The sequence below is a fragment of the Mercenaria mercenaria genome, unplaced genomic scaffold, assembly GCF_021730395.1.
Source record: "Mercenaria mercenaria strain notata unplaced genomic scaffold, MADL_Memer_1 contig_1086, whole genome shotgun sequence".
In the NCBI taxonomy this organism is placed as follows: Eukaryota; Metazoa; Mollusca; class Bivalvia; order Venerida; family Veneridae; genus Mercenaria; species Mercenaria mercenaria.
Window position 1 is genome coordinate 37,990 of NW_026459058.1, and position 22,831 is coordinate 60,820.

General features: G+C 33.7%; 2 protein-coding genes across 2 annotated transcripts; both read left to right on the top strand.

The window, feature by feature from the left end:
- The first annotated feature begins 108 nt into the window (after positions 1–108).
- Positions 109–10,926, top strand: LOC128551434 (uncharacterized). Its single transcript, XM_053532288.1, has 11 exons — positions 109–421; positions 870–1,008; positions 1,437–1,537; positions 1,712–1,765; positions 4,939–4,983; positions 5,447–5,500; positions 5,938–5,982; positions 9,142–9,183; positions 9,891–9,950; positions 10,259–10,312; positions 10,637–10,926. The coding sequence occupies exons 1-11, from the start codon at positions 109–111 to the stop codon at positions 10,717–10,719; spliced, it is 990 nt and encodes a 329-aa protein (XP_053388263.1). The 3' UTR covers positions 10,720–10,926.
- Positions 10,927–15,704: 4,778 nt separating this feature from the next.
- Positions 15,705–22,377, top strand: LOC128551436 (uncharacterized). The gene is made up of 5 exons (XM_053532292.1): positions 15,705–17,429; positions 17,978–18,286; positions 20,778–20,902; positions 21,103–21,328; positions 21,961–22,377. The coding sequence occupies exons 1-5, from the start codon at positions 17,366–17,368 to the stop codon at positions 22,122–22,124; spliced, it is 888 nt and encodes a 295-aa protein (XP_053388267.1). The 5' UTR covers positions 15,705–17,365; the 3' UTR covers positions 22,125–22,377.
- Positions 22,378–22,831: the final 454 nt, after the last annotated feature.

Consider the following 22,831-nt stretch of genomic DNA (forward strand, 5'->3'; position numbering starts at 1 on the left):
CAAATACAGATCTTTAACTTCTTTTCAGTTAGAAATTAAAATCGCCCAAATAGAAAGCTTTTTAACAGTGGATACATGTAAATCTTCTTGTGCAATGTTGTAAATGCAATGCTTATGGTTTTAGAGAAACCGTATCCACCGACTGACTTCGAGCATATCAAAGGTCTAAGTACAGAATCCTCATTCACTGTGAGATGGAGGCCGGGTTTAGACGGTGGACGGGCTCAGACATTCATCCTGAGATACAGGATAACTTCAGTTCAATCATGGATCAATGTTTCTATTCCGGACAATGGCGAAGAGTTTATGAACTTTACACTTAGTGGTTTGAAAAGTGGTTCTGAGTACGAAATTGTGATATATTCAGTCAATAGTCTCGGACAATCAGCTCTCTCGGATAGACTTCGCATTAGAACAAATGGTATAAATTAGCATATTATATTTAAGATAAACATTGGGCGAAATTTTATTTAAACATTTAAATTTAACGTTTTCTCTTAGTTTCTTCTGTTGTGTTTTCCTTTCCGTTCCTACTTTTTAGTATGGTATTTTGCTGTATTCAGCAAAGTTGTTTCTAGCGTTTTTTCTAGCTGCATATTCTTCAAAATCGTTCATTTTTTTAAATACTTAAATGTTTACTGTCAACCACACAAGCAGAACGTACTACATTTTAGGTTCGTATGGCCTGTATGCTTTGGGAAGTACCCTATGTAATGTTGATACGAATTTTGGCCCAACCCATGTGTGTGTATTTCTTTGAATGTTCGTAAAAATGTGACATATGCATACGTTTGTGAATATATTTAGAATAAAATATGATTAAACTAAGAAGCAAAACGTAGTACTGTCAATTTTCTTTTGTTACATAGAAACTATTCTTGGTGTCTCCAAAACGACTGAACTACCAGTCACCGGTATAATTATGGGAACACTTGCAGCGTTGATACTCATTGTAATTTTGGTCGTGGTGGTGACCATTAAAGAGAGGGGAAGACTGGTTAAATCAAGGTTACTTTACACTCACTTAATTCGATCGACTAACGTAACGTATACATAATCAAATTACAATAATGGACTCGATATACCTCTGTGAAAAATCCAATAATATCTATAATGAAATATGTAATGGACGTAAAACAGGAAGGTGCCAATACATCCAAAAGACATTCAAAAAATAGGCCTATTTCCATACATATAGTTGTTACACACTATATATTCACGATTCAAGATTCCTTTTTCGCACTGAATTATAAAACAATTATGCACTTAATTGTAAAAAAACATCCCATATAATTATGGCATTGGATAGATATAACTCACCATTTTGCAATAACTAAATGTTCTTGACTTGTTTTGAAATAGTTTTACAAGGATAATATGAACGAATATGGTAATGGTATTTCAGACACTTTCATTGGTGTTAAATTTCGTTGCAGCCCGAACTGGCAACCACCTACAAGTAATCTTATTGAAAATGTAGAGGGAAACGAGAACAAAATCAGTGAAATATCTTTAAAAGTGAATCCACACCTATCAGGTAGGGTTTAATTTCAAAAGTTATTGAATATTAATTCGCAGTGATTCGTCTATCTTAACAATACTTCCCTGGCTTCTTCTCTCACTTTGCTGGTCATTGAATCAAGTAGATTAATTGTATTTCATTCGATTTAACCTGCATCATCAAATGACATAGTTGACCTAATAATTACAGGCACTGCAGATGCTCCATGTAAAACAAAAGAAGAGGAGTCCAACGCAGACAGCGGTAGATATGCCTTCACATTTAATTTCAAATTTGGCAAGGAATGTAGACACAAACTGATATAACTACATTCAAAGTATTGATATTTGTAATAGGGAAAGACTGTTAACCTCTCTGACAATCAAACGTAACTAATGATGTCTTTTTAAAACTGTTTTCAAACGACCCCATCTTGTTTCTGAGAATAACTTCTCATGACACATTTATGCAACGATATTAAGTTCGTGACACCGGAACAGTGTATATTTGCAGTTGCCATAAGAAGTTGTTTTAGCGTTTGTAAAAGATTTTAGATTAAATCAAGGTATATTACATTTGGAAAGACGAGTTATTTAACCGGATCGTCATGGAAACGGTTATCTATTTTTTCCTATTCGTGAGTGTTATGACCTTTCAATAAAATTAACCTAGGTCTAATATTTGCTTGGTGAGAAAAAGTATCCAACTTGCAACTGAACTTCGGATAAAAATTCTCTTGGCAGCAAATGCAAGTTATATCATGATGTTTACCAGTACAACGATGTCGGTTATAGTCCTAGTGTTTCCTCATTTATTCTTTAATGTTAAGGATTTTTTGACAATTCGCAATACGAAAGAGGTCGTTTAGAATGTCCACATACATAAGTGGGGTATTAATTATCCCCCCCCACCCCCCACCCCCGAGAAGAGGTATACTGTAGACCATTCGGTTTCCGGGTGATACCTCAAGAACGCTTGGACCTAGGATCATTAAAGTTCATGGAGAGGTTGGTCATGACCAGCAGATGAACCTATTAATTGAGATCAGTAGGCCAAAAGACTAGATTACAGTGACCTGGAACAGTTAAGCCGTTACCGGACGATAACTTGAGAATGCCTGGGCCTAGGATCATAAAAGTTCATTGCACGGTTGACCAGCAGATGACCCATTTAGATTTTGAGATAAGTAGGTAAAATGTCAAGTTCACAGTGACCTGGATGAGATTAACGGTTTCCGGACGATAACTTTAGAACGCTTATGCCTAGGGTACGAAACATAATAGGAGGTTGATCATGACCAACAAATGACACCTTTTGATTTTGAGATCAGTAGGTAAAAGGTCAAGGTCACATTGACCCAAAACAGTAGAATTATTGTTTGCCAAACAACTAGAGAATGCTTTGGTCTATGGTTGCATTTGATAAGGAGGTCACGTTTGACTTTTAAATGACCCATAATTATTGATTTGAGCTCAGTACGTCAAACGTCTATGGCAAATGCATCGAAGGGGGCATTCCTTGTTCTACGGGCTCTTGTTTTAAATTGCTGCTCAGGACATACAAAAATCTAGTTAGTGGGTAATTTAGACTAAATGATTTTCAAGCAGAAGGAAGGATAAATAGAACGTTAGGTTACTGTCTTTACGAATTTACATTTATTAGTTTCGTTTACAAAAAAATAAAAATAGCGGCTTTTAGTATGAATTCGTGAAGTAGAAATCATGAAGTATTTAGATGAAATCGAGAATTCTTGAAGTGGTATTCGTGAAATCATGAAATCTTGAATAACTGAATTCTTGAATTTTTGACATGAAATATGGAAATCGTGAATTTATGAAGTTGTGAATTATTGAATAATTGAAATCTGGAATTATTGGATAATTATTGAAGTCCAGAATAATTGGAATCGAGAATTCTTGAAGTGTATGGCATGTCAAACGTTGCTAAATTATATATGTATGTTATTATTATTGTATGTTTGTTATTGTTATTCAATGTCTTGTCATTCATATTCTAAAATAGAAAAATTGGAAACTCCACAGGTCGCTCAACACAACAAAAACGAAAATGTTGCAGGCTCGGTGTGATTGAGTAATAAAAGTCATTATTGTTATTCTATATTTCGTTATTGTTATTGTATCTTTGATATTGTTATTCAATGTCGTGTCATTTATATTCTAAGTCTTACCATTGTTATTGTATATGTCGTTATTCTTATTGTGTGTTCGATATTCTTATGGTAAAAGTCATGATTGTTATTCTATATTTCGTTATTCTTATTGTATGTTCGATATTCTTATGGTAAAAGTCATCATTGTTGTTCAATATCTGACGATTATATTTACAAAACGTGTCATTCTTATTCTATGTTATGTGATTGTATTTGTATAGCGTCGCTGTGCTATTTATATCGCGGGAAATCGCACATACAATAAGAATATCAAGCTTACAAAAACAATAATGAATATACAACAACAATAACGTCTTTTACAATAAGAATATCGAACATACAATAAGAATAACGACATATAGAATAACAATGGTAACACTTAGAATATGAATGACACAACATTGAATAAAATAACAAAAACATACAATAATAATAACATACATATATAATTTAGCAACGCTTGACATGCCATAGAAGTGGTATTCGTGAAATCATGAAATCGTGAATAATTGAATTCTTGAATTTTTGACATGAAATATGGAAATCGTGAATTTATGAAGTTGTGAATTACTGAATAATTGAAATCTTGAATTACTGAATAATTGAAATGTTGCATTTGTGAAATTCTGAATTATTGAAATGTTGAATTTGTGAAATTCTGAATTATTGAAATCCTAAATAATTGAAATCGAGAATTCTTGAAGTGGTATTCGTGAAATCATGAAATCGTGAAAAATCAAAGTTCTTGAATTTTTGACATGAAATATAGAAATCGTGAATTTATGACGTTGTGAATTATTGAATAATTGAAATATTGAATTATTCACGAATTCATGATTTCACGAATACCACTTCAAGAATTCTCGATTTCATTTAAATACTTCATGATTTCTACTTCACGAATTTATACTCAGAAATCGTGAATTCTTAAAATTGAAATCTCACCACCGGTCTTTCGTATATATTCCCTATTCATCATACAAATGCGGCTGAAAACATTGTCATTACAATATGCAATGTATGCATTCGTGTATAATTTCTTATCCTTAAAACAGTCCGCTAAAGCTAGGAAACGGATGGGTGGTGTACCTTTCATTTCCTTCAGTGAACAGATTCAGTCAATCCAAATGTGCTGTTTTTTAGCCTTCTGTCCTTCCACAGATCTTCTCCAGTTTTAAAACAGTGACCATACATTCAGATGCTATGTATAAACTATAGATAATTACCAAAGATTCTGTTGCAATATTATGTTTTTTCTGATTTTAAGAAGTATCAAACAAGCCTGGAACAGAGTATGACGAAATCAATCATGGTAAGTGTTTAAAATCTAACACGAATTAAATAATAATGTACACACATAGTTTAGTAATACGGGTTTCACTCCAAATGAGTTAAGATGATCACCACTCAGAAATAATTTGCGTTTTACAGTTATATTTGTAACAAGATAAAAGATTACTTATTTACATTATCTTTAATTCTTAAAAAAGCATTTCGTTTGAAAAATAAGTTTTGGATGTTACAGTAGAAATGAAATATTATGAATATCATTATTAATGTGTGACTTAATTCGTTGATTGATAATTAGGGCTAAAACAATTTAAAAAACTGCGTAACTACTGTTCTTCTGAAAGTGAAATACAGTAGAATAGTAAAACATGAAAAAAGTTAAACATTTTATTCTGATATGTGCTGTATATTTTAGTTTGATATACTTTGAAAACATTTGGATAACTAGGAAACAATTACCGATATTATTTTAAATATCATTAAAGATGAAATGATGAAGTCACGATCGCAGAAGTATGAACCAATAACAAAAGGAAAAGGTACATATTTCTTGCCTTCTCTATCTATCGGTTTCTCTCTCTCCCCATTTCCTTTATCTTTCTCTTTTTCACTCCGTCTCCCGTCTCCCTTCCCTCTTTTCTCTCTGTCTCTCCATGTCCTGTCCCTCTCCTCTATGTCTCCCTCTGTCTCTCCTTCTTTTTCTCTCTTTCTCTATCTGTTTCTCCACGCTATCCCGAATTCAATCATCCAGGCCTTTGAGTTAAAAGGTTTCACTTTTCATGTCTTGACACAGGTAGTCCTTATCTACATAGGGGAAGCGTTATGATCAGCAATCACTTTTCACTAATATATTAACTTCCTTCCTGCATTAAAACACTGAATAAATGCGTGATAAAACTTTTTAGTTACTGTTTTCGAATATTGATATTGATGATTTTTGAATATTGTAGTAAAACCAGACTTTCACAATTTACAGGTTCTGTCCATGCATACCAGGCACTTGATGCACCAATCACTAAACGTAAGTTCATTTTTCACTTTCAAACACGTTAAAGGTGAAGCAATAAGACAATTTTAGTTTTCTACATGCATGGTTTTTCCAATTAATGAATAGTATGATCAGTTGCATATCAATGTTTCCTCTTCGTGGTTTCAAAGTTACGAAACGACATAGAATGTTTGCATTCTGTACAAAAAAGTACAAAGATAATTGCAAGTATGCAGTGAAGATATCAGGATAACACGTATATGTTTTTTTACCCATCAATTTTAGTAGATCATTGGATATGAATGTTACAAAATATAATGCATATGCATTTAGGCGCTGAGCTGGAAGGAGAAATCCTCCCTTCCACTAGTTTTGATGACCATACATTTCTGACAAGACAATGTCTGTAGAGTACATGTCTTGATTCTGCGATCTGGCGATTGGGTTCTTCATAATTTACAGCATGTTTTATACGTTTCCATAAAGATAATTATATACTGATAAAAGTCAATAATTTGAACTTATAACTGTCAATGCTTACGTTTTTGTTTCTGAATTTTAAATCTGCCATTTAATGTTATAATTTACGTTATGGTATTTTTTATAAATGTAGATGCAAGGTATGTTAAGAGGTCTTATTGACAAAAATATGCAGATAAGTAAAACAAATGTTGAATGATGTATATGTATTTTAATAGATTTTAATGTGAGACATTAACATTGATGAATTACTATATACGTTACTTCCTCAACCATTTGTTCATTAATAGATTGATTATATTATCCTTATAATGATATCCGTACTTGGAGAATGAACGGAAAATCGTTATTACCAATATTTAACCTAATTAAAAGTGAATTGAATGTAGCTTACCGTTGAAATATATGACATATATGCTTACGTTACTGTACGTCACCAAATATATGTTTAGTGATTAGATAATCTTTGCTTGATGATTTATCTGCTTAAACAGATCATATTTATTCATAATTTTAGCTACTTTAATTCACTTTGTATTTTGTATTAACATTGTGTATAATATAAATACATGGTCTGCGGTGGGAAGAAATTAGGGCGTAACGTAAAACATTCTTACACTTCTGTCATTAACTTAATGTGATGTATCTCTATTACAAGTTTGTTTAATCAGTTTACTGTGTGACTGATGCATCAACTCGGTGACAAATTGCTTCATGACATTTACATGCATTTCAATAGATGATCGGCATAGTGGCAATAACCACATGTCCGTACCATTACATTTGCTCGTAACTCGCAGCATTACCATCATATTTTCCCAGAAGCATGCCAAGCTTTATTTTGTTGCTGCCACTGTATATCTCATGTCCGTAGATTTCACAAGCAAGCCTCTCCGTGCTGTTAAAGGATACTCGCATTGAGTTCTAAGCAATGTAAAATAACACCTGTGCCTGACATTTTCAGCTTGTGTAAAGTATAATTGTTCATAATTACCAATCTCCACATGTGAGGAAGTTACTCCCTTCACAGTTGTCTTCTCTGCAAAATTCATAACAGGGCTTAGAGTTTTTTTTTTTTAATGTCCTTGAAAGTCCATGGACTTTTGAACTGAACATGAAATTTCCACATGTACTTTTCCATGAATATTCATGGAACTCCTTGAATATTTTTTTTTTTGCAACTGAAATTCAAATATGTCTTAACACAATCGTTCGAAAGTTTCAGGGGTCATTTTTATTAGACTTCTATTTACAAAAATATTTTGCTGTTGTTAGAAACGTTCGGCTTACAGGATTGTACAATAAGCACAACATGCGATTGATGTGACTTTCTTGTAGATTTTATTTAATGAGTAATTACAAGTGATGTAATATTTGTTCAGAAGTAATCATTTTGCAGTTTTACCCGAACCGAAAACGACTAATGTCATAAATACACAGACAACTTTTACTTGGAAAAATATCTGCAAGTGAAATGGAGGTTATTAGATTCTTTATAAATGTATGCTGATAAATTATCAAAATAAAATACATTGACTCATTTATTTGATACATACATATTGTATATAACGTTTGTCACCCTAGCATTAATTATATCATGTTACGTACAAGAACAAGGCACAAAGATACATGCCAGTGTGAAACTCTTTATACAAACTAACAAATAAAGAATTCACAATATTTATTCTTAAATACATTTACTCTCGTGTTAATGGTAACTTATTAAGCAGTCTGCAACGAACTAATAATCTGTTCGCCAGAAAGCAGACTTCCTAAAATGATACGTCTAACTATTTACTTTCTATTATTATACCTAATATAAATGTCCAATGCAAATTTCCCATTAGTTTAACTTAAATAATAATACCATATTTCCCAGTGATTTTATATCTCATGCGCGAAATTGTTATTTTCATTTTCTGCGCATGTGATATGATACATAATTTCATATCATATGCGCAGCAGAGCTATTTTTTTTCTGCGCATGTGATATTATTTGTTCATATCTCCCGTTGAGAGATTGATACTTTCGCCTTGATTAAAAGACGTAGACGATAGATAGACGAGGAGCTTATATATACTTTAGGATTAAATTACTTTTTCTGGTGTCCATGCATATGTGAACCGGGCCGTTTTTTCTTTTTTTTTTAAATGATTTGTTTTATGTGGCAAAAATTTCGAAAACAACTTATGTTTCGTTTAGAAACAGGAAAGTTATCGCCGTTCTTCAAATGTTGCTGCTGTTGATTTCATCACTGACGCAATATTGAAGCGCTTACATATAGGGGTAAGCCGAGGGGTCAGCGATATGTAAACGTCTCGACTAAATCTATCAGAAAAGTCTTATTACACAGCAAAGTAGCCACAATTTCTGAGTGCTTACAAGTAAAGACTCCTTAATTTTGTCTTCATTATTTGATTAGTAATAAACTTTTATTGTTAAATAATCATTTAAACGTATGTTGATTTTCCAGTAAATGTTTCGACCTTATTACATTTTCGGTATAATAAAATAGATATTGCATTTCTGAGAGGGTGAAAAATGTTCTCCCCTCGAAATATGAATATGACTTCGGCTGGCGCCTCGGTCGATATTCATATCTCGCGGTGAAGGGGATTAATTGAAAGTTCAAGTTCAAATAAAATCTTCTTTATGATGTAATGCTTCGCCTTTAATTTATCTAAGTCAAAGAAACACTTTTAAACCCACAGGCCAAGTACGTTATGTCAAGGACAAGACGGTAATCCAAAAAGGTAATTCTTCTTCTGATGTACCTTTCAATTGAGTACAACGCGCATTGTTATTAACTGTACTTGACAGGATTAAATTACTGTTATCGATATGGTTCCTTAACTTTAAAATCAGTTTGCGTTTTATCTCGTTTCTTAACTGAAAAGATTGATTATGTCTCTGAGACATATTGGTTTTGCCTTTGTCGTCCGTCGTTCGTCCGCATTAAGCTTGTCCAACTTTCACAGTTAAAACTGCTGGCCGGATTTCGACCAAACTTCTCAGGAGTGATCAGTACTAACCCTAGTTGTGCATATCGCCGGCACGTTTAGCTTTGCTGAACAAAATGACCGCTAGAGCTAAAATTAAAAAAAAATCTTGTCCAGATTTCACAGGTCAAACTGCTGGATGAATTTCAACAAAACTTCATAGGAGTGATCAGTACCAACACTAGCTGTACATATCGCCGGCACGTTCCGCTTCACTACACAAAAATGGCCACCAGGGCTAAAAATAGAAAAATCTTGTCCTGCTTTCACATGTCAAACTGCAGGACAAATTTTGACGGAACTTCGCAGGAGTGATCAGTACTAAGCCTAGTTTTGCATATTGCCGACAAATTCAGCTTCGCTGCAAAAAATAACCACCAGAACTTAAGGTATACATAGGGTGGAGACATGTTTTGTGACTAAAACACCTTCTAGTTTCTATTTCATAATTCACAATTCAGCTGTTCCAGATGTAGGTGTTGATAAGGGTGAACGTCAAAAGTACGAATCAGTAAAGAAAGGTACGATATATTTCTGTCTTTGCTAATAATAAGATATATGTTTGTGCGGAAGATATTTAGCAACTTGAATATAGTCGTTTTATCACGGTTCATCATTTGAACGTTTTGTTTTATAAAACAAACTAAGTAGTAGCATATGTTTATTTGTTTACAATTTCTGTTTACGCTTATGGTCATCGGAAATCTTTTATGTATATTTGTAACAGCCTGTTTAAGTTTCTCGTATTCTTCGAGCATCACCTGTAAGTAATATGCAGTTTCACAATAGTAATTTCTCGGAAAAATACATATTTCTTTATCATTTACAGAACCAGGCCCGACGTGTGAAGCAAATGACAGGGACTCTGTAAGAGAGGATACAGGTAACGTTGCAAGTACGTGAAATATAGCTGGTTTTGTTTCGAAAAAAAAAAAGATTATTTCTTTATTGCCAGAAAACATATGGACTGTGACATTACTGAACCATGTAATGTGTATGTGAACCATACAAAAGGAAGAAATGTAATTAAATACTAATGCTGCTTTTACTTAAATATATATGTTGACCAGAGCACAGTTCATATTTGGTTTGAAGTATTTAAAAAAACAACAAAGACATAAATGTAATCATTTTATTCTGCACCGTAAATGAAGGCCTTTGTAAAAGCATCCGTCCCTTTAAAACAAACTCTACCTTCATTTTTCAGACAATAAAAATTTACAAATGCACGGAGAAGGAATCAACGATGGAACAACTTGTACGTTGGAACACTACGTAAATCTGCCGTAGATAAACGAAATTAAATTAAGTTACCGTATCTAAATAGATAAAAACAGTATATAGTGTTACTATTAAATATAATATTTTATAAGATTTCATGCAGGTGTTAGGGTGCTGCAATAAGCGTCCAAAATCACTATAAAAATTCTGCATCTATACATACTGTACATTTGTGTTTTAAAGATTGAAAGGAAATATAATGGATTTTAAGAAACACATTTTCTTTTCTTTCCTTTAAACCCTGCTATTAAAGAATTAAATACTTGATCGAGCTGCACAGTTTATTTACATTTTATGAAGTACTTCGCTGGGTCACATTTTACATTTGTCGAAACTTCCTGTTTCAGAATTGGTGAATTATATTGACGTTAACAAGGACCACGTATTAAGTATGTAAACAAACACATAAATAAAAAAAAAACATCATACAAGTAGACTATTAGCATACACTTTACTTAACAATAAAACACAAACGAAGATAACTTGAATGTAGGTATACCTGTAAACAAGAAGGCCTAACATATATATTCATAAAACATGAAAACATATATATTGCTTTAATGAGATTTAGTTGCATTGGTAACTAGTGCCGTTATTCAATCATAAATTAATCTAGATATTATCACAAGAAAAGGGCGACATGGTGTTCTTTGATCATTGGAAATTTAAAAGAACAAACACACACACACACACACATAATTCGTCTTCTTATGTATAGAAATAACCGTGACCTTCTTGCAAGACTTAATCACGGCTACTATGTCGAATGTCTTTGAAGTCAATTACCTTATTAGTCTACAGTGACATATTCAAACACGATAATTGAAAGAGCATTATCTTTTATGGTAATCGGCATAAGGGAAGGTTTCATAATGACAAAACCTATTTTAATCTTTTTCCATTTTTATGTCCTCTCTGTAACTCAGTTATGGAGGTTAAATGTAAACATGGCTCTTTCACTATCTGATCTGTAACTCATCAATCCCTAAAGGGATTTTAATATTACTTGGAATAAATGTACCCCATAATAAGACGACAAGTCTCGTACAACACTGAGACCTCTGGCTCAAAGATCAATATCACACATGGAGGTCAATGGTCAAAAGGGATTTTACCTATCCGGGCTGTAATTCAACAATCCATAACAGGAATTTTATATTACTTGACATAAATGTTATCCATAACTAGATGACGTGTCATGCGCAACATCAAGTTGTTCTAAGGTCAAGACCAAACGTAGAGATAAATTTTCAATAGGGTTTTGATTTTGCCCTCCATTAAGGGATTTCATATTACTTTTTACAAATGTTCCCCATAATGAGAATATTGTGTAACATTCATGTCCTTAACTCTAATATCAAGCCACTGCGCAAATAGGTTCTTAAGGCTTTGAACTGTTCATCATAAACTGTTTTAGAAAATCAAGAACAGTTATTGATCCGTTCATGATGTGTACTGTGCTAGAACACTGTTTAAAGCTACAGTCACACATACGGATATGTCCGTGCGTTGAGGTACGGTGCGGATGGGATTGGTCCTTAGAGGGCGGACACAGATAAGTACAGAGTAGTACGTCTGAGTACGGGAAAAATGGTGAGAAACGGGGAACAAAAAATACAAAACGCGAATAAATACACGTTGAACTACGTTTTACTGCGCCTGGCAACATGCCCACGCATGGACGGGTCTGCGGTGAACTACGTTGAACTACGCTTAAGTACGGGCAGCCTCGGATAACTACGTTCAGCTACGGGTCAAGACGACAAGGTATGTTTCAGTACCGATAACTTCGTTTTAGTACGTTTAATTACAGATAAATAAGTTTCAATCAAGTTGGACTAATACCCCAGTCACACATACAGCGAGGATAACTACGTTCAGCTACGGATCAAGACGACAAGGTATGTTTCACTACGGATAACTTCGTTTTAGTACGTTTAATTACAGATAAATAAGTTTCAATCAAGTTGGACTAATACCCCAGTCACATATACGGCGAGGATAGCTACGTCTAGCCACGGATAGAAACGTTGTAATCCGTTTCGATCTGTACCTGAGCCGTACCTTAAAGTACGGATCGGTACCGATTACTACGTTTCTATCCGTGGCTAGACGTAGCTATCCGCGCCGTATGTGTGACTGGGGTATACAGTCACGTTAAAATGGCCACGGATCGCTCAAACTTGCAAGTTTGTGACAAGTTTTGAATACGTTTTGACCAAGTGTTTGTACAGATTGATACGGATAAATTAATTTAAGGTACGACTCAGGTACGGTTCGATACAGATATCTACGCCTCTATCCGTGGCTAGACGTAGCTATCCGCGCCTTTTGTATGACTGCGGTATAAGAGGAGTTCAAGAAACTTTTATTCTTGTATACTGTGTGTTCTAAAATGCCTTAACTATCATTTAAAGTGATTGCAAGAACAGGTTGTGTATATTCTAAGAACTACTATGTTCTTGAAGCAATTTTTAGAACAATTTCAGAATACATGTGGAACTTCAATTGTTCCTAAAATGTTCTTGGAGTACCTTAAAGGTAATCAGTAATGAACACGTTCACCATTTGTTTAAGAAATACAGTGTTCATAACTATTTTCAGTAATGATAACAGTGTTCTGACATGTTGTCCCAACCAGTTCAGTAGTCGTTATAGAACTGTTCTGTTCTCGTAAGACTTTGACCACAAACTGCACAACACTTTAACCTACAGCTGTCAGATTTCAAAAGATTTCCCATAGGCTATGGTCAGTCTGTTTGACCAAAAACAAAATATTGCAGTTTCCAAAAACAAAATGTTGTTTGGTTTCCTGCCGAGATCTGAGGTTTTCTGTGGAAATTTTCATGAGCTGTTCATGAAACGCTCATGAATTGTTCATAAACTTAAATGGGACTATACCCAGTCCTTGATCTTATTCATGAATGTTCATGTCATTGAGCACAATTCTAAAATATGTTCATAAACAGTTCATGCATTTGATCACTGACAAGATATAGACCAAATTTCAGTTCATGAAATATTCATTTCCAAGAGCTGACCACTTCCTAAACTGTTCTTAAGCTGGCTGTGAACTGTTCAAGAATAATCTGGGGCGTTTTCAGGAGTTTTTCATGAATCGTTTTAAGAACTTAACCAGGACTGAGTAAGAACAACTGTCCTTCATCTGTTCATGTTATGTTCAAGAACTTCTCAAAAACAATTTAAGAAATGTTAAATGGGGCACTTTGGAGAACCTTTCAGGGACAGGTTGATAATTTTAGCTCATGAACAGTTTATGAATTGTACTTATATATTGAGTCCTATGAAGTATTCTGGAACAGTTCGAGCACTTCTTTAAAGAACATTTTAAGAGTTTTTGAAATTTAATGATTTCTTACATTTTTGTCGTATTTTTCCGCAATTTCAAAATGAAATTTTATCAAATTTGAAATTAATTTGTTTCATATCTGTAGAGTTTTATAAATGCAAATTTTAATCCAAGGTTTGTGTCAGATATCAGAAGATTATGTTAAACTCCAGTAGAGATAATTAGTTGCCTTTCAGTAGGGGAATTTGTATTGCATGGCAATACTTCATTCACTTGTTTAACATTGTTCGATATAATACGGAATACATCGAGATTTGTACCCAAAACAAAACATATATCAGCAACTCTTGTTCTTGTTCAAATATATAGCCGTATTGAACAGAACAATGTTCAGCACATTTATGTTATATTAGTGTACTGTCCCATTTTTTAGCTTAAACATGTCGGCATGGATGGTTTCATTACACAGTAACCTCAGAACCCCTCTCTAACTTCCGGTTTGTTTAATTCTGCCCATTGTTTTCTCGTTTAGGGCAACACCATTATTTTTAACTGGGGGCAATACGCCTCTTTTATGGAATTGCACTCTGTGTGTCATTTAACATTGAAGGTTACATGTGTATGAATACATGTGCGGGTGTCTCTTAATTATATTCTTCTGGAACTTTAAACATGTGTAAATGTTGAGTTCTGCTCAAACTTGGGTTAGAGAGCGCGGGCAGTAGCTTGCATTTCCACTACCGTTCGTGAACAGGCTCAATCAAACCAAGCCTGCAACATTTTTGTTTATGTCTTGTTGGGCGGCCTGTGGTTTTCCAATTTTTGTATTTGGTTTATACAATATTTATCCATCAACTCTTTCATTTTGTATTTGGTTACCTAATATCACATTGGAGACATGTGATGGTGGTTTCAAATGTTCACCACAACAAGACGGAGTGTCATGCGCAAGAACCAGGTCCCTAGGTCTAAGGCCAAGGCCACACTTAGTGGTCAAAGGATACAAGAATGAACACTTTGTACGGAACATTTCTTCTTTATGCATGGAGGGATTTTAATATAACTTGGCACAAATGTTCACCACTACAAGACGGAGTGTCATGCGCATGAACCAGGTCACTAGGGCGAAGGTCAAGGTCATAATTAGAGGCTTAATGTCAGATACAAGAATGACTTTGTCCAGAGCATTTCTTCTTCATGCATGGAGGGATTTTATGGTAACTTGGCACAATTGTACACCATTATCAGACGGATTGTCATGCGCAGCTTCCTTCTTTAGAATTACTTCCCTTTGTTGTTACTATAAATAGCTTATATTGTATATATCGTAGGAAAAAAACCGAGATCACTTTTCCGTAGTACAACATGCATGTTACATCCAATTTTTATTTGTATTTTGATCTATCTCAACCTGATAAGGATTTTGTGGGGACTAACAATTTTTGTTGTTTTTTCAATTTTTTTTCAAAGATTAGCTTCCCTTGGTTGTTACTATAAATAACTTAACTTTTTTTTATAATTGACCGTAGGGAAAAACCAAGACCACTCTTGTGTGGTAAAACAAAGATGTTACTTTCAAATTTGTATTTGAGAGGTATCTATACCTGGTCAGGAGTGTGGTTGTTTTTTTTGGACTTAGAAAAACAAAAGAATTACAATAATTACTAAACAACCACAAAATTAAAATTCCAATTGAAAATACAGGTGCTAGTGTAAAGAAATTGCTGTGACGGGCGTATATTGTGACATTCTGGCACTCTTGTTGTATTTGGATTATACAATATTTATTCATCAAATAGCATGTGAGTACAAAATATATTACAAAAGCGAGGGATCGAGTAGTAAGCTAATAAGCTTTTAAGAAACTCTTTCATTTTGTATTAATTGTAATATCACATCGGATAGTGATGGTGGTTTCGCTTAATGATTTTAAGTACGCTATTTTCTTGTTAATCAGAAAACCCTTGATCCTGAAATAATTTGCCAGGTCTGCAATAATCTCAGTGTATTGAAAACTACGCAATAGATAGGAGAAAAGAAACATTCTTTTGTCCCGAGGATATTCAGTTTAGAGTTGGTGTGGCGTATTAAACAATAAACAATGTAAGTATGTTCTTAAACACTGGACGATTTAATATAAGTACAAATCAAACAAACCTGTCTTTTTATCGAACAATATATTGATCTAGGTACACATATTTATAATGTGGTGCAATAAAACATGGAAACTTTAAGTTAAATCTGTTTTTGTCTTGCTCACACCTTACGAAAGAAGGTTTACTAAATGGAACATTTATTGATTTGAATTATCTACAAGTACGGTTGAAAACGAAACAAACCCTTTCCGAATTTTGTGAAAATCTTACTTTTTGTTTCATTACAGATTGTGTAATACGCAACAAACGGTAATATTCTAAGTTTTTTTTTTTATTTCACGATACACAAGCATTCATTTGAATGTACATTTTAACTAATCTATCGACGCAGTTAAATGTTAAATAAACCTGCTTGAATATCAGTATCAATAATCGCTTGCCGCGTTCTTTTGACGACTGAGAAATAAGCCCATAGAATAAACATTTTCTGTAAATACGTGGACTCTAACCTATCCCAAAAACATACTGGACTCGCATATCAGCTCGGGTGAACGGAAACTCGTTTGAAATTGTTCCCATATTATAATTAAGGCAGATCGTCTTGTGACTGTCCAGACATGGTGTTCATTTAAATAAGTTGTTAAAGATGACATTAATTAAGAATTAACGAACTAGTGTAAGATATTTCTGTCAATTTGAAATATGGATTAATATGATAGTTTGTATCATTACTCGGTCTTATACTGTCAATTAAACCTAGAGCAAACGCAAGGACATCGAGCATTGTACAGCCCTATAAAAATATATCTTTAATACATTTAACTTCGACTGTCAGCAATCACAATGTCCATCTAAGACGGGCATTTTTAGAATAAAATAACAACGTCACACCGAATGAAAAGTCGATTGAGAATGTTTGCTTATGTCATCAAGTTTTCTTCGACATCAAAAAACAATAATTATTGCGAACTAACAGTGCAGGACATGTGTTAATAGTGGCAGATATAAAGACAACTTTTATATCGAGTGTAATTAATATTTACGTATACATTTCAAACCACGTAATAAATCGTGTATAGATTATAAAGATTTATCCATAAATTGTATTACTCAACTCTTGATATTTTGCCAATACTGATAATTTTGAATAACCGACATAAGTCTTAATACGATATTTCAACAGTATTGATTTAAACAGTTTGTTATTTTGTGTTATTAACAAAATACTTAACATTGTAGAAGCTGAAAAATGAAGCTGTACATAAAATATGAAATAGTCATGTTCGTGCTCTTACTTGGGAACATTTTGTCTGGTAAGTTATACCTTTACTTTTTGTGCATAGGCATATGTAAGATAAATTCTGAAAGCGACACTTAAAAATATTGCATATTATTTGTACTAGTGAAATAGTTAAAATCTACTTCAGTATGTCGATACTGTTAAGGAAATAGGTCTGTTCATTGCAAATCAACATGAAAGTACCTTCAAGTTGGTATCACTAATTGGACCTATGCGTCTATTTCACATGCAATTAAGCTTTAGTTAGTAGAAGGAAAGAAATATCCATCTCTTACTGATGATCTCTAGATATTTCCTCTCTTGATTTGGAATATCTAAAATAGTACAGCGATACCATTTAGTCACTGTTGTACGGTTTCAATAATTCAAAAACGAAATGTTTCAACATTTTTCAAGCAAGTGTTTGTATCATATACGATGAATTGGTACTGTAACAATGAATTGTTTCATATTGATAACGCATTTCTGTTAACGCTATTAAATAAATCAAGCTTTTCATGCACATATAAAGCTAATGTTTTATAAATGCTACCTCGATCTCCCTGATGGTAAATATTTCAGAGAAAAACGTGACCCTTAAAGCATTGAGCGATCTTAAATGTGACTATATGGCGGTGTTGATGTGTCAAATTAAACAATATGAGACTAAGCATATCATGACTTTGGAGATAGACGAACAACCAGCCGCCGATTGCACATTTAAAAAATGTCAGATATATAAACTAGAAGGGATAAACTATGGCTTTTCCTTTGATACGAGTAATGGGATATTCAATATCACCATGGATCCAGTGACATTTGCTGACAATGGAAGGACGTTTAAATGTGATGATGGTTGCACAGACGCTGTTTACAATGCAACGATTAATGGTGAGATTTGTATATTATTATATAGTCACAAGCATTTTTTTTGTCTTTTTGATCTAAAAACCCAGTGTCATAGGCGGCTTACTCACAAAATGGATTACACGAAATTCTTACACTTTTGTTAGGTATAAATGTAAAAATTATATTAGAACATGACATCAGAAAAAGAATCATTTTATATATCTAAGTTTTTACTTTAGCCCAGCAACATTCTGATCGAACTATAGACCGACGATTTAGATAAGGAGTCCTGAACCGTTACACCATAATGTATACAGCACTGCAGGAGGATCTATTGACACTGCATATGTATGCATATCGTCATTCAAGTCTCGGTGCTTCCGGGTGATCTACTTTCCAGATTTTATTTACTTCACAACAGCGGTGTTAAGTGCTGTGTGGCGGCCGTAAAAAGTCGCCTCGACTTCATCTCATTGTTATATTTTCTGGTCCTTCGGGATAATTGATTTCAACCCATTTAGATTTTAAAATTGAATACTGCTTAAGCCGGTGCTAGGGGGCGTGGGCAGTGTTGCATTTTCAATTACTGCGCATGTACAGACTCAATAAAACCGGGTCTGCAATTTTCACTGTTTGCCTTTTTCTCGGTGCTTCCGAGGGATCTACTTTCCAGGTTTAATTTACTTCTCAACAGCGGGTGTTAAGTGCTGTGTGGCGGCCGTAAGAAGTCGCCTCGACTTCATCTCAGTCTGGTCCTTCAGGACCATTGATTTCATCTCATTTAGATTTAAAAAATTGAATACTGCTTAAGCCGGTGCTAGGGGTCGTGGGTAGTGTTGCATTGTCCATTTTGCTCATATACAGACTCAATAAAACCGAGTCTGCAATTGTCACTGTTTGGCTTGTTCTCGGTGCTCCCGAATGATCTACTTTCCAGATTTTATTTAACAAAACATCTTGACATGAGGAATGAATAATCTAGAAGCTACTTTATCATGTTCATTGTAATTTAGTTATCCGAGGCAAGACAAATTCTACCATAACTTACAAATAAACGTTAATTGTGTTGTCACGGCAACCGAAATTCCAATACATCCACACATCATAAGAATATAAAGGTGTACAGTTAAAGGACACGCGATGAAACCAAACAGATATGGTTTAGTTATTTTTCAGTAAAATGTTCATAAATTTTCTTTTGATATTCAAATATACGATATTTAGTTAGTAATGTAGGGATAATACACGTTTTTTGTGTATTAACGTCTGCAGAAGTCCGCGGGAATGTTTGTGACCGAGACCGAATAGTGTCGCTATTCTTGCATTAATAAACGCAACATTGTTTTCATATTTGATGACTTTACGATTCCGGTACAATTTTAATTACCGTTCTGTTGTTCTTGGAAACGGTAAACATGTTTTAGATATCCATTACCAGGGCCAAGAAATCAACAACACTACAAAAAGCACGATATGAAGGTTTTTAAACGATTTTTTTCATCGTTATTACAAACACGACATTACTAATAAGTGTTCATGTTAATTAAAAGTTGGTGAACAGGAGCACAAATTCAAGAATAATAACCTTACATTCGAGTTTTTTTTTAGTACGAACACACTTAAAGTACGGATGAGTAAGAACGTACTGACAAGCTTTTAAGCTTTTAATATAAATTCTTCTAGAAATTAGATTTAAACATACCTACTAATACTTACCAAAATCATTAATATGATTTCTGAAAGCAAACAACCGCACAATTTACATGCAATTCTTAAATATTCACGGTTATCTACAAAAACTGAATCGACACAGACCTCTAAAAGGGGAGTAAACAGGAAGTGAAGTGGGTACGGACATTGTTAGGGGCAGTGCATTTTGGCGTTGGAAACTGATACAGCAAAACATTCTATGGATTAGATCGAATCTTTTATGCTACAAGAAGAGGTCTTTATGAAAGAAACAAGACGCAGATAGCAGATGTCAATCTGCGCAGAAATACATATATACGTCCCTGGGAAAGCATTTCAAAAATTAAAAAAAAAATGTATTAACAGCACGTAAATTGCCTTGTTTGTACACGATATTTCTCCCGTTAATACTTGGGCGGATCCAGTGAAAAAAGTAGTTTGTATGCAAGAATACGCATAAATTTCACATTGATAATATGAAAAATACACGCCATGCATGACGACGTTATGCTTCTTTCATGACGTTCTTAAACGTCTCTAAATGCCATGACTATTTGAAAGGTAAAGAAATTCTCGTCATGAGGAGGAACGGTCCATAAAAAGTTTATAGACCCTTGTTTCATGAAACTGAAGTCGTTAAAAAGCAAGAAAGTCACTCCCTACTTAATAACACATTGACAAAAGTAGTAAAATAATTCATTATCGATCTTTTGTCAGTTGCAGCTTTTAAACGCTTTGAATGGAGATGAGTACATAATTTTGTGTACGACCTTTACTTCAAAGTATTTTCGTACTGCAAAATTAATTGCTTTATATGTAACTACTTTACATTTATTATTCACAGTTATCCCCGAAAACAGTGCTACCACTATCTCGTCCTCAAAATGTCAATTTTCTACTGAACTAAAAGCGACATCAGGATGCCTTTATCCGAGTACAAGCATAACGTTTCAATGGTATTACTTCAAGGTAGGATATGTAAATTATAAAACAAGTACAAATGATTATCATTGTAAATATGATAAGGTTTGTTGAGAACATATTTATATTGTGAAGTCCTAATGATACTTCTATTATGGTTTTTATTTGTAACAAGGGTTTTGCATACATGTACTGTGCATGATCGTTTTAGTAAAGAGTCGTATTTTTATAATTTTTTCACCATATAGGCTGGAAATTCGCCAGTCTTATACAAGGAAAGCCAGCCCTATCTATCAACTGACGAAAATGGCTGTACAGACGGACCTTGTGGCGGGAAAGGGGTTGTGAAGGTAACAAGTACACTCGTCATACAAGAAGATCCTCGCGGAGAAGAATATTATTTCCAGGTTTTGGTGAAACATCCTGATAATACAGACATTATCATTAAAACAGACAAGCCTTTTCAACTGGAACGTGAGTGGAAGTAAACTTCTGAATTATTAAACGCCTTGCACATGTAATAACTTTGTTTCTTCGGTGTATATGCCCATCAGCAAATTTGATAATACCTGTCACATAAAGGATTGTTTAGTGATTATTTAAACTCTTTTTAACACAAGTTCACACTCGTTGTGTATGTTTGTTTAAATTTATCGGCGAAAAAAATTCTTCATATATAACATATGGATCCACGTAATTGTTAATAAGACTTTTTTATTGCCAACCATAACTTTGGATTTTATCTCGAGTTTGCAGTAAAACAACCTGTAAGTAAACAATGCTAAGACATTTACCACTTTTTAAAACAAGAATTATTGGCTATGTAAGCATATTAGAACATATTTTATATAGCACTTCATGGCACAACGCAACTAAACCATATAAAGTCTTTTAAAACATTTATTGATTTAATCGCGCAATGCGCGAGTGTCTTCCACCTAAACCATTATACATTTATCGGTTTCAAATTAATATATTGAATTCAAAAGTTTTAAAACAAGCAAACTACATAAAATATTTATATCTGTATAAAACGTATATTTTCGCATTTTATATTGTAACTGTATAGCGTTTTTAATGTTTCATATTATATTGTTTAACTCCAGGGAAATTCGACGTTGAACAGAGTTCTGTTCCTCCTGTCCATGAAAACAATACTAGAGCTGCTCCTGTGAATGGCAGTAGAGCTAGGAAGATGGAATTGAATTTAGGAGGCCATATTTTGTTTCTGTTCCTGACATTCTACTTGCTTAAAAATGATGAGAAATAGAGCTAACATGTTACTATGTACATATTATGTTATATCTACAGATGTGTTGGCATAATCTTCTATTATATATTGCATGAAAAACAAGTAGATAACTATTCTATTCCGCCGTAACGCAACTACATTTTGTTTTTGCACCATTTGCCTATATGTAATACCCGTAGGCATTATCTAAATGATCAATTACTTAAATAAATTTAATATTATGCAAAATACCACATAGAAACATAAAATTATTTAGAATAAAGACCACTAGTTTCAGTTTTATATATTTCTCTTTTTGTAATTTTCTTTCTTTTCTTGTTGATTTGATATGATTTTTTCCCGTTATATTTATTGTGTAAAAGGCTGTTTTAATAAGTTTGGTGTTCCATGAAAACCATTGTTACAGTACATAAAAGTATGTGAGTTTCATGTACTTTAATAAAAAAGCCTGGGTTTCTTTGCGGGTATCTCCAAAATAAATATTTGCTGAATGGTGTCGTATCTATCGTTGGTCTTTAAGTGACGGTAAAACAGTATTGAAACAATAAAAATCTTTCCGCCATGACTGATATTTCAGCAACAAAGTGAATTATTGTCCCCGTTAGGAGTATGGTAAATGAAGATGGCCGATACAACTCACACTAGTTCTATATAACTTTCAGAAGAGACCACCAATTTTAATCTGACCGAACGTTTGAAATATAATGTTTTTGTATGATTGCGTC

Coding starts and splice junctions, on each gene's coding strand:
- LOC128551436 (XM_053532292.1), top strand. CDS start 17,366: ATGAAGCTGTACATAAAATATGAAATAGTCATGTTCGTGCTCTTACTT. Junction 17,430..17,977: donor ACTTGGGAACATTTTGTCTG/GTAAGTTATACC, acceptor TAAATATTTCAG/AGAAAAACGTGACCCTTAAA. Junction 21,329..21,960: donor CAAGCCTTTTCAACTGGAAC/GTGAGTGGAAGT, acceptor GTTTAACTCCAG/GGAAATTCGACGTTGAACAG.
- LOC128551434 (XM_053532288.1), top strand. CDS start 109: ATGCTTATGGTTTTAGAGAAACCGTATCCACCGACTGACTTCGAGCAT. Junction 1,766..4,938: donor GGAGTCCAACGCAGACAGCG/GTAGATATGCCT, acceptor TCTGATTTTAAG/AAGTATCAAACAAGCCTGGA. Junction 10,313..10,636: donor CTCTGTAAGAGAGGATACAG/GTAACGTTGCAA, acceptor TTCATTTTTCAG/ACAATAAAAATTTACAAATG.